The sequence below is a fragment of the Vulpes vulpes genome, chromosome 11, assembly GCF_048418805.1.
Source record: "Vulpes vulpes isolate BD-2025 chromosome 11, VulVul3, whole genome shotgun sequence".
NCBI lineage: Eukaryota > Metazoa > Chordata > Mammalia > Carnivora > Canidae > Vulpes > Vulpes vulpes.
Window position 1 is genome coordinate 100216545 of NC_132790.1, and position 13053 is coordinate 100229597.

Sequence of the window (13053 nt, forward strand, 5' to 3'; positions counted from 1 at the left end):
GTAACATGAATGAGAACTAGTGGAAAAAACCGACAGGACAAGACCCTACCCAGACGACTTGGGCAGCTTTGAAAAAAATTAAGTTCCGGGAATGAAAATAACTGAAATTAAAAACAACTAAAGAAACAAGTAATGAACTAAAAGACTGATGATAAATTATCCAGAGATCAGAACAAAGCTTTAAAGAGAAGATAATTACAAGAGAGGTTAAAATAGAATGAAAAGGTCCACTTTAACATATGCCCAGGAGGAGATAATAGACAAACCTGTTTGAATTCTTCCGCAGGATGAAAGACACCATGCCTCAGATTCAGGAAATGTAACCCATCTCATTTAGGCTAATGGGAAAAAAATTGATACCTAGTAGGCATACCTAGCAAAATTGCAGACTGCCGAAGACAAAGCAGCTGCAGAGGAAAGATTGATTACCCTTTGAAGGAAAGACTGTCAGACTGAAAGCACAGTAAAAGCAAGAATATTTCAAAGTGCCATGAAAAAATAATTGTGAATAGTGAACAAATGAACTGTCTCCTAAGAACTAGGGCTAATGAAGACATTTTTAGATAAACCATTTACTACCAGTAGTCCAGTACCTGAGGACCTAAAGACAGTAGTTCTCAACCTGAAACCAACATGGGCTATATAATAAAAATAATCTCTATAGTTTATAAAGATATTATAACAATATACAGCTAAAAAAGCATAAGAGCCACAAGTAATTGGAGGTAAAGCATTCAAAAATGCTTGTACTGTTTGCTAGTAGAGAGAGATTGATTCTCTTTTGTTAAGTATCCATGTTAACACTTAAGGGGAACTGCTAAAAGAAGAAAAATACGGGGTTTAACCTCAAAACCAGTAGAAGGGAGATAAATGAGCTGGGAAAAATAATTTAGAAGAATGTAAGAGAAGTAAGAGAAGAGAAAGAAACCTAAAAACTGGGACAAATAGAAATTGCTGAGTAAAATGGTAGGATGAAATCCAACCATATTATTAACACACAATTATTTAAAAGGACTCACGTCGCTAGTTATGACATAGATTGCCAAACTAGATTGAAAAGTAAAATCTAAAAAAAAAAAAAAAAAGTAAAGTAAAATCTAATTCTAGTCTGTTTACCTAAGGATAGAAGGAGTGAAAGGAAGAGTGGAAGGAAGAGCATACCAGGCAAATAGACAAAAAAAAAAAAAAGAAGTGGGTAGAGATCTATTAATTTTAGATGAAAGTGACTTTTATGGTAAAAAGTTTTATTATAAGGAAAAGATTTAACTCACGTGAGGTGTGTCCCTGCTGGTAACAATTTAATCCCTGAAGTAGGGATTGAACTTCCCTTCTCATTGCCCTGGCCCTCCGGAGTGAAATTCTGATGTGTACTTCGTAGCACACACAAGTCAAAGAGGAATGTCTAATAGGATCCGTTGCTGGAAGCCTGGAAGTGTAGCTATGTAAGACAGTCATGGGTACCAAAAGAATACCTTATTTCTTGAAACCTTAAGAAATTAATGTCTGTCTGGTTTTCTCAGCCGCATACACTGTTACAAAGAGTCAAAGCTTGTACCACGGAAGAGGATCAGGAGAAGCTGATGCAAATCACAAGTTTGCATTCATTGAATGCCTTCCTGCTGCCAATTAAAACTGTAGGGGTGCAGGTGAGTTGTGGGAGTTCATTGATCTGTGACATAGCTTTTTGCACTTTACTCTTTCCACTAATATTGAAATATGAAAGTATATATACCAAACTTAGAAATGTAAAAAGGCAGTGTTTTGTAGAGTGTCTTTTTATTTATTTTATTTTATTTTATTTTATTTTATTTTATTTTATTATGTAGAATGTTTTATGGAGTGAATTAGGTTATAGGAACTAAACATTCAGGCTGAGATTTTGTAAGTTTGGGAACATCTGTCATCTCTAACCAAAAGTAAAAATTCAAACAGTGGTTTGCTCTAGGGTTGGCTTGCTTGCTTCTGCCTTGAAGGGCAGGCTTCTTGGTCTAAAAATGTCCTGTGACTTTAGAAGTGGTTGTTAAGTACAAGAAGGTGGCCCCCGGATGAACATGTTACACTATTTAGGTCTTGCTCTCAGCTTGTGTGTTCCTTTCTGCGTCTTCAACATGTTCTGTGTGTCTGAGCTGTGATCATGTACAACTAGCATTTTTATATTTATTGTTCATTCTTTCTAATTGTAAGAGCGTGTGAAGATAATACAGTTTTCACTTTTAAAATGCTATTTATAAATGAAGTTCTTTATATGCTTCTCAGGTGATTTTCTGGGGAAAAGCTTGGAGGGTAGGGAAGTTTCTTTTCTGTTAGGATTTTTAGTTAAATGTAAACTAGAAAAGGTGTCAATAATTCAATGTAAAATGGTATGAATGCCAGTTATTGGACCTGCCTTATTTGTGGCAAGAAATTAACTCTGTTTTAGAGATTACTCATCTGAAACTTGGTAAATAAACTCTTTTTTTTAAACACATGAAGTTGAGTCTCCAGTTTAAATTCTTCCTTCTCCTGCATCCATATAGCTCTGTCTGTAAATGAGACAATAGAAATTCTTTTTTTTTAAATTTTTTTTTTTTTAAATTTTTTTATTTATTTATGATAGTCACAGAGAGAGAGAGAGAGGCAGAGACACAGGCAGAGGGAGAAGCAGGCTCCATGCACCGGGAGCCCGATGTGGGATTCGATCCCGGGTCTCCAGGATCGCGCCCTGGGCCAAAGGCAGGCGCCAAACCGCTGCGCCACCCAGGGATCCCGAGACAATAGAAATTCATTGTTACCTGTAAAGTATTCTAGTTCATAGAAATGATAATTGCAGTAATTTTGAACATTTTCCCTCTTCCTCTTTATTTGTAAAGGCCATATATGAAAGCTATGTATATTCTTTTAAAATCACTATTTTTTTTAAAAATCACAATTTAAAGTAGTAATAACCTTCTCTGGAATTGTAGAAATCACTTTCTTTCCGTGGTGTTTGGTTATCTCATCATACGCAGATTCATTTTCAGATAGATGCTATGTTACTTACAGGCGGGTATTGCCCTACTATAAAAATAGAAGAGCAGATAAGTTACTTAATTTGTGAAAGTTTTTCCAGTTCTCTTACAGAGAACTTCCAACTCTGTGTACTAACTCCTGCTAGGCAAGAAGTTGAATCGAATTAGTTCCCCACTCCCCTTCTTAAATAGGCATTCTAGATAACGTTAGATGAATAGATGTTGGAGGTGGTTTGTTAGATGAATGACTTTTTAAAAAATGAGGCTTATTCAGGTTCTACTACTTTTTGCATCAAAGTAAGTTTCTTCTGTTGTTAGATGTCTTACTTTATTCTAGTCTCTTATGCTATTGAGGGTGAGACTCTTGCAAGCCCAGAAAAAAAATGATAATTCGTGGTTAGCATAACAATGCAGTTTATTTCCTAAATACCAAAATAAGCCATATGTGTCAAAAATAAGTAAATAAATAAAAATTCAGTACATTTAGAGTAATTTTACCTTTGCGTATTCTCCAGTTGTGTTGTAGGTCTTTCCAGAAACATTAATAGATGCCCATTGTCATCTTTGTCCTTTTAACTTGACATCGCGAACTTCTTATCTTTGCGTGCCATTACAAGTAGATTATTATTCTTACTAACCTACTGTGTGTATTCTGTGTATGGCTATACCGTAATTTAATCATACCCCTCCCTACCAATGGATATTTTAACTGTTTCAGTTTTTCATTATTATAAGCATTTCAGCAAGTAATACCTTAATTCTTTAAGCAGTTATTCATGCTTCTCTAAGATCCTGTCCTGAATTAAAGAGCATCATTTTAAACTTTGATAGATACTATCAAATTAGCGTTCATGTAGCCTGAATTCTCATATGCTCGGTATAGTGGCTGGTAGGTAATTAGCTAATGAATTTTAAAAATTGCTTATTTTAGTTTAACTATTTTTTTTTCGTTAAGCGAGTAGCGAGTTCCTTGGATTAAAGACGGTAAAGGAGGGGCCCCTGGGTGGCACAGTTGGTTAATAAGCATCTGACTGTTGGTTTCAGCTCAGGTCCTGATCTCAGGGTTATGAGACATAGCCTTGTGTTGGGCATGCATTCAGCACAGAATCTACTTGAGACTGTCTCCCTTTGTCCCTCCAGCTATGTGTTCTCTCTCTCAAACAAATCTTAAAAAAAATGAAAAAAGGACAGAGGAAAAGAGGGTCAATATTATTTATTGATTTATTTATTTTAAAGATTTTATTTATTCATGAGAGACACAATCAGAGGCACAGGCAGAGGGGAGAAGCAGGCTCCCTGTGGGGAGCTTGATGCGGGACTTGATCCCAGGACCCCGGGGTCACGCCCTGGGCCAAAGGCAGATGCTCAACCACTGAGCCACCCAGGTGCCCCTCATTTATTTTTAAATTAATTTTCTTAGTTCATTTTAAAAGAAATTGATAGTAAATGCTTATGAAAGTATTTTTATCTCTGACTTAAGAATACTTTATCGACCTAATAAACCTGGGCAGAACTTTTCTCATTTTAATAGTTTGTGTGTCTGTATGTGTGTGTAGTTGACACACAGTGTTATGTTATTTTCAAGGGTTACAACATAGTGATTCAGGTTCTCTATATTGTTATGCTGTGCTTATTACCACAAGTGCAGGCACCATCTGTCACTATAAATCCCTATTATAGTATCATTGACTATTTTCCCTATGTTGTGGCTTTTATTCCTGTGACTTTGAACATTTTCTAACTGGAAGCTTGTAGTTTGTGTTCCCATTTGCCCACTTTGCCCATCCTCCCATCCCCCTTTCCTCTGGCAATCATCGGCTTATTCCTGTATTCATAAGTCTGATAAAGCTGTCAATATTTGGCTTTTAGATTTCATATGTGAGTGAAATCATATGGTATTTGTCTTTCTCAGACTTATTTCACTTAGTATAATATCTTCTAGGTCTATCCACAAAAAGAAAATCTTCTAGGTCTATCCATGTTTTGCAAATGGCAAAAATCTCATCCTTTTTTATGACTATATTCTGTGTCTGTGTGTACGCACAATTCGTGTGTACATGTGTACATACCACATCTTCCTTCTCCATCTGTTGATGGAAGTTAAGTTTCTTCCATATCTTGGTTATTGTAAATAATGCTGCAGTAAACCTAGAGGTACATATATCTTTTTGAATTAATGTTTTCATTTTCTTTGGGTAAATAACTTAGTAGAATTATTGGATCATATGGCATTTCTATTTTTAATTTTTTGAGAAAATTTTCCACAGTGGCTGCAACAATTTACATTCCCACCAGCAGTACACAAAGGTTCCTTTTTCTTTACATCCTTAACAACACTTATTTCTTGTTTTTTTTTTTTTTTTTTTTTTTTTTTATATTAGCTTTTCTGACAGGTGTAAGAGGATATCTCATTGTGGTTTTGATTTTTATTTCTCTGATGATGAGTGATGTCAGACATCTTTTCATGAGTTTTTTGGCCATCTGTAGGTTGTCTTTGAAAAATCCATTTTTTAATAATTGAATGTGTGTGTGCGTTGTGTGAATCCTTTACATATTTTGAATGTTAACCCCTTTTTGGATATATCATTTGCAAATATCTGCTGTCATTCAGTAGTTTGCCTTTTGGTTTTGTTGAGGTTGCCTTCACTGTGCAGAAACTTATTTCAATAGTTTATTTTCGTTTTTGTTTTCCCTTGCCTCAGACATACCTAGAAGAAAGTTTACTATGACCAATACCAGAGAAATTACTGCCTGTGCTCTCTTCTAGGATTTCTGTGGCTTCAGATCTCACATTTAGATCTTTAATCAATTTGAGTTTATTTTTGTGAATGGTGTTAGAAAGTGGTCCAGTTTTATTCTTTTACATGTAGCTGTCTGGCTTTTCTAGTACCATTTCTTGAAGACTGTCTTTTCCCCAATGTATATTTTTGCCTTCTTGTCATAGATTAATTAATCATATAAGTGTGGGTTTACTTCTGGCCTCTCTCTTCTTTTCTGCTGATTTATGTGTCTGTTTTTGTGCCAGTATCGTACTGTTTTGATTACTATAGCCTTGTGTAGTATATACTGATACCTGGAATTGTAATACCTTAGCTTTGTTCTTTCTCAAGATTGCTGTGGCTATCTGGGGTCTTTTGTGCTCCCATCCAGATTTGAGTATTGTGTCTTCTAGTTCTGTGAAAAATGCTGTTGATATTTTGAAAAGGATTGCATTGAATGTGTAGTTTCCTTTGGTTAGTGTGGACATTTTAATAGTAATTCCTCCAATCCATGAGCATCGAGTATCCATTTGTTTGTGTCACCTTCAATTTCTTGCATCAGCGTTTTAGAGTTCTCAGAGTTACAGATCTTTCACTTCTTTGGTTAAGTTTATCCCTAGGTATTAAATTCTTTTTGGTACAATTGTAAGTGATAATTCTTTTTTTTTTTGTAAGTGATATTCTTAATTTCTCTTTCTCCTATTTCATTGTAAGTGTATAGAAATGCTGATTTCTGGGTACTAATTTTGTGTCCTGAAACTTTACTGAATTCATTTATTACTTTTAGTAGTTTTTTTGGTGGAGTCCTTAGGATTTCCTATGTATGGCATTGTGTTGTCTTCAAATAGTGACAGCTTAACCTCTTCTTTACCAGTATTGATACCTCTTACTTTTTTTCTTCTCCGATTGCTGTGGTCAGGGCTTCTAGTACTATGTTGAATAAAAGTGGCAGGAGTGGACATCCTTGTCTTGTTCCTGCTCTTAGAGGAAAAGCTCTCAGTTTTTCACCATGATGAGCATGATGTTAGCTGTGGGTTTTTCTACTGGCCTTTATTATTGTTGAGGTAAAACATGGGCATATGTTTGGAATGAGATCCCAGTGGGCCCCTGGCATGTGTTGAATAAATTTTTAAAATTACCATGACACTTTTCTAAATCTTTTAACTGAGTTTTATATGGGATTTTAATTTAGGGTTTATATCATGAGAGAAATATTTGTTATATGCTTTTATTTTTTAATAATTTTTTTTTAATAATTTTTTTTTTTTTTTTTGATAGTCATACAGAGAAAGAGAGAGAGGCAAAGACATAGGCAGAGGGAGAAGCAGGCTCCATGCACCGGGAACCCGGTGTGGGATTCGATCCCGGGTCTCCAGGATCGCGCCCTGGGCCAAAGGCAGGCGCCAAACCGCTGCGCCACCCAGGGATCCTGTTATATGCTTTTATTCAAACATGTTTTTGTTTTAAAAAAAAACAAAAAAATTATTGTTAATGGTGTAATCATGCATGAAATATTTTCCAATCCATCTTTGGCTTATTTAAAACCATTAAAAATTGATTGTATTTTTATTTTCAGGGTGACTGTCGTTCCTACAGTTACGTGTGTGGAATCTCCAGTAAAGATGAGCCTGACTGGGAATCTCTTATTTTCCTGGCTAGACTTATACCTCGCATGTGTCACAACATTAACAGGTATGTTCTGCAGAGGACAAGGTGTAAAGTGAAATAGAAGGATGCATTTTTTTAAGATCTTTTTTCTTTTGAGAGACCAAAGGACTCAAAAGTATAGATACACGTTATGCACATAGGTAACAATTGAGCAGATACTTAATAATACCTTGTGTTTTGTACCTTCATCACTGTGTAATCATCTGCTTATTAAAAAACTTTTTGTTGTTTAAATGAAAAATAGGAAGGATTTTTTTTTATTAAGTATAGAATATTAAAGGCACTTTTAAAATCTGTCTTCCAGGTTAGGGCTTATGCTACCTGTTGGTTTTATGGCAGTATGGTTTTCTTCCAGGATTTCTGCCAGGAGTTCTTCTGCTGGAAGGAATATGTATGGTTATAGAATTTCCCATAGAGACTTGGTTTAATTTAATAATAATCTCGGGTGAAATTAAAAGAAATAGGCATATGCCAGATATCATTAAAATAACTACATGTAGAATTTATTTTGAATTTAGTTTTTTCAGATCCAGTTTTTCTTTGCATGTTAATTTCTTTTTTTTTTTTTGCATGTTAATTTCTTTATTTTTTATTTTTTATTTTTTTTTGCATGTTAATTTCTAATGTTGGTTATAGCAACAGCTGATGTATGATCTTGGTGTAATACTCCATTGCTTTGTCCCATAGAGAGTTAAAAAAATCTCCTATCAGATTTCAGATTAGATGTAGTAGTTTCACCATTGTGTACTCTTTTTTGTTTTGTTTTGTTTTCTTTATGAGTAATAAGCAATTAACCAAAAAGAATGACTTGAGGTTTCAGTTTACTCAAGTTTGCTGCAGAAATTAGGAACCTACCTATTGGTGTTCACCCAGCAGGGTGTGCATAGTTGTAGAACTGCCTGCTGGTGTCTCCTTTGAAACAAGGAAGCAAAGGGAAGCCAGTTTTTTTACTGGTGAGAACATGCCCGCTAAAAGGTTTATTATTGCGATGAATCTAAGGCCTGCAAATACAGAAGCACCTTCAGTACACTGAAAAGAGCGGATTATTAATAACTAATGATAAATTTGTAATTGCCTATTTTGAATGGAGATAATTGCCTTGGTTAAATATGAATGGTTCATAATCTATCTTTTAGAGAATGCTTAATGTCTAAATAAACTTTTTAGGTCATACAGAAAATAACCTTTCCCTAAGTTTGACTCAACTGCTTCTGTTTTTCATTTCATAATATTGTTACAGTTTCATCTCTTTCTTTCTTTTGCCACATGCTCTCACCCTAATTTAAACTTTTTCTCTGCCCTTTTATATGCTGGCTTCTCTGCCTGTTTTCTTTTTTGCTTGTTTGTTCCTCCCTTCTTTCACAAACATCCCTCCCCCAGTATAAAAGTTTAACAGCCATAAAAAATAAATAAATAAAAATAAAGATTAAAAAAAAAAAAGAATCTAGCAAGCCTTTAAGATTGTTGGTGAATTTTAGATTTCTTTGCCAGGGTCTGTTTTAGGAATTGGAATTTAAACAATTAAAAACACTTTTTCTGTTTTTGCCAAATTTTTTCCTAATTTGCATTGTGAAATCTTTGTATAAAGAAGGAGTGCGCCAGTTTTACTGTTCTGTATAATGTGAAAGCCTACACTCGCTCCTGTACATTCTATGAACATTCTTATTTGTAAGAAATAAGACAAAAGGCAAGTTCATGGCATTCTTTTTTCCTAGTTTCCTAGTTGCCTTTTCCTCAAAGAATCATTTATGAACTCCAGGGACTGTATTGCGTAGTAGAAGTGTGGCTCTTTACACGAGACAAAAACTTGCTATAGTATGTTTGGGAGGAGGCAGTGAATTAGTTGGCAGTGGTGTGATTTTGATCTGATGCTGTTTTCTTCTGCATGTTTCTATTCCAAGTACAGTTAAGAAAAAAGAAAAACATTAAACTTCACCAGGGATGTTGCCAAGAGAGATAGGGGGACAGATAGGGCTAGGGAGAGGGGACAGAAGTATGCTGGCTTGGGTTCCAGTAGAGAGATCTAGGATGCATTCCTGTCTATATCCTGACTGCCCCTTGTTTTCGGGGTGAATGTTATGGAACAGAGGCTCCTAACCAGTGGTAAGAGTCCTCTTGAGTTGTAATTACCTGATACTCTTAAAGTTTGGGAAATGCACTATAGCCTTATCTTGGAGGTTTCTGGTGCATATTAGCATATATAGTTTCTGAAGTTCTAGCATAAAGCAACCTATTTATTCAACTCCATGTTTCCCCAGGTTTATGTATTGATTTCTTAGGGGCAATATAAAAAATTCTTACAAACCAGGAGGCTGAAGACAAATTTACTTTTTCACAGTTCTAGAGGCTAGAAGTTTGAAGTCAGGGTCTTAGCAGGGCCATGCTCTCTGTGGCATAAGGCTCTGGGTCCTTCTTTGACTCTTCCTAGTTTCTGGCATTGACTGGTAATCTTTCGCTTGCGGCAGTCTAGTTCCAATCAGTCTCTATTGCCATCTTCACATGGCCCTCTCTCTGTCTGTTTCCAAATTTTCCTCTTTTTAGAAGGTTACCTTCAAAGATTAACGCCTACCCTGATCCATTATGACCTTATTTTTTTTTTAAAGGTTATTTATTTATTTATGAGAGACCTAGAGAGGCAGAGACACAGGCAGAGGGAGAAGCAGGCTCCCCACAGGGAGCCTGATCGTGGGACTTGATCCTGGGACCCCAGGATCACAACCTGAGCCAAAGGCAGATGCTCAACCGCTGAGCCACCCAGGCGTCCCCATTATGACTTTAATTCGATTACATCTGCAAAGACCCTGTTTCTCACCCATAGATTTTAGATGGACAGGAAGTTTGGGGGATTGTTATCACAACCCATCCATTGTGATAATCCCATGTATCTTTGTACATTCTGAAATAGAATTATCCTATATTATACTTTGAGGAAGGTACATAGACCCTTATGTAATCTTCTATCCTGGGGCACCTGGGTGGGTCAGTCGGTTAAGTGTCTTGATTCTTGATTTCAGTTCAGGTCGTGGTCTCAGGGTTGTGAGATTGAGCCCTACATCGGGCTTTTTGCTCACCGTGAAACCTGTTTAAGGTTCTCTATCTCTGCCCCTCCCCCTTCACATGTGCATGCTCTTTCTCTTAAGAAAAAAGTATATACTTTTTTTTTTACTTATTTGAGAAAGTATGAGCAGGGGTAGGGGCAGAGGGAGAGGGACAAAGACAAGCCAACTCCCCAATGAGCATAACCTGAGCTGAAGTAAGATGCTTACCTGACTGAGACACTCAGGCACCCCTATATATATAATCTTATATCCTATCCTACCCATGTGGTGATTTTAAGTGGGTAAAAGAGGGGCCTCAGAATAAATGTAAAGAATGATACTCTTATGTTCCTTAATTCTCCTACTAAAATGTAATTTGTCTATAATTTTCACCTTCTCCTTTTCTAGAGTTGTCTATATATTTGGCCCACCAGTTAAAGAACCTCCTACAGATGTTACTCCCACTTTCTTGACAACAGGGGTGCTCAGTACTTTACGCCAAGCTGACTTTGAGGCCCATAACATTCTCAGGGAGTCTGGTAAGTTGCTCATTTTGTTTATTAGTACATGCTCTGCCTAGAATTAATTAATTAATTAATTAGTATTTTTTTAAAATTTCATTTTATTGGAGTTCAATTTGCCAACATATAGCATAACACCCAGTGCTCATCCCGCCAAGTGCCCCCCTCAGTGCCCGTCACCCAGTCACCCCAACCCCCCGCCCACCTCCCCTTCCACCACCCCTAGTTCGTTTCCCAGAGTTAGGAGTCTCTCATATTCAGTCTCCCTCTCTGATATTTCCCACTCATTTTCTCTCCTTTCCCCTTTATTCCCTTTCACTATTTTTTTATATTCCCCAAATGAATGAGACCATATAATGTTTGTCCTTCTCCAATTGACTTATTTCACTCAGCATAATACCCTCTAGTTCCATCCACATCGAAGCAAATGGTGGGTATTTGTCGTTTCTAATGGCTGAGGAATATTCCATTGTATACATAGACCACAGCTTCTTTATCCATTCATCTTTCGATGGACACCGAGGCTCCTTCCACAGTTTGGCTGTTGTGGACATTGCTGCTAGAAACATCGGGGTGCAGGTGTTCCGGCGTTTCATTACATCTGTATCTTTGGGGTAAATCCCCAGCAGTTCTGCCTAGAATTTAGAAGTGTGGTATTATGATTTCTAGTTAGGAGGATGCAAGTTTGAATTTTTAGATGCTTTTATTTTTATTATTTATTTCTATGGATTGTTTTTCCTGCCATACAAAATTTTTCACCTTTTTGGTCATTTGTGGATATGTCCATACGGGCAAAAAAATTTGAGTTGCCTGACTCGCATTTGTTCCCAGCTGAGGTTATACAAGGTGATACTCTTTGTTCACTCTTACTATAAACAGGTGTCCTTTCTGTAGACTATTCGGACCATATTTTCTGTGCTTTTTTTTTTTTTTCTTCTGATTTTACTGTTTGAAATGTCCCCCAGGTATAGTCCTGGGAGTACTGCCTGGGTTTCTAAGCACAGGAAGGCTGTCATCTGCCTTATGGAGAAAACATGTGGGTTAGATAAGGTTCATTCGTGTATGAATTTTAGTGCTGATGGCTATGAGTTCAATGTTAACGAATCCAGAATAAATAATAAGGTATCTTTAAACAGAAATATACATAAAACAAAGTTATGTATTGACTGGTTGAAAAAAATGTTGTGACCAGGGGCTTGCAGGAATCTATTTCCTGTAGGGACACTGGTTTAGTATTTGCTAATTCAGTGTTTTCAGTATAGACATACCTTGAGTAACAAGAATGAACTTTATATTTATTGCATCACTGTGACATCACTGCAATCATCAAATTCTATTACTTGTATTTGTGATTGAGTTTACTTCCAGATATGGACGTAGTTGAAACAATGCATGGATGGTAACAACCTTAACTGATACGTTTATGTATGTGATTAGATATTGTCTGGGAGGATTTAATGGAACTGGGCTAGAGTGCTTTTTCCTTGGTGTGGTGATTGGTTCTTCCAGTTGTTTACTTCTTTTTCTAGGCTATGCTGGAAAAATTAGCCAGATGCCAGTGATTTTGACCCCATTGCATTTTGATCGGGACCCACTTCAGAAGCAGCCTTCATGCCAGAGATCTGTGGTTATTCGAACCTTTATTACTAGTGATTTCATGACTGGTATACCTGCAACACCTGGCAATGAAATCCCTGTAGAGGTAATTTATATATTTTTCTCATGTACATTTTTAATATCTCATACATTTTTATAATGCGGTGAATGGAACAGGCTAGGACAAAATTGATATTTCTGGGGTTGGTTTTCTGTTTATAAGAGAGGCTTTTATTTATTTTTTTAAAGATTTATTTGAGAGAGCCATGCATATGTGCAGGGGGAGGACCAAAAGGAAGGGGGGGGGGGAGAGGAGCAGACTTCTTGCTGAGCATGGAGCTTGAAAAGTAGGATGGGGCAGCTTGAGGCTGGGCTCTATCTCACGACCCTGAGATCTTGACCTGAGCTGAAATCAAGAGTCAGATGCTCAACCAACTGAGCCACCTGGGTGCCCTTAGGCTTTTATTACTTTTTAAAATATCCA

At 36.5% G+C, this 13053-nt stretch overlaps 1 protein-coding gene across 2 annotated transcripts in view; it reads left to right on the forward strand.

Moving 5' to 3' along the window:
- The window catches only part of GMPS (guanine monophosphate synthase), a 94332-nt gene that overhangs the window by 61688 nt on the left and 19591 nt on the right, over positions 1-13053 (forward strand). For both annotated transcript variants that reach the window (XM_072727222.1, XM_072727224.1), the window contains 4 exons: positions 1521-1646; positions 7323-7438; positions 10861-10991; positions 12503-12675. In XM_072727222.1, coding sequence (XP_072583323.1) covers positions 1521-1646; positions 7323-7438; positions 10861-10991; positions 12503-12675 — 546 coding nt within the window. The remainder of the gene's footprint in view (positions 1-1520; positions 1647-7322; positions 7439-10860; positions 10992-12502; positions 12676-13053) is intronic.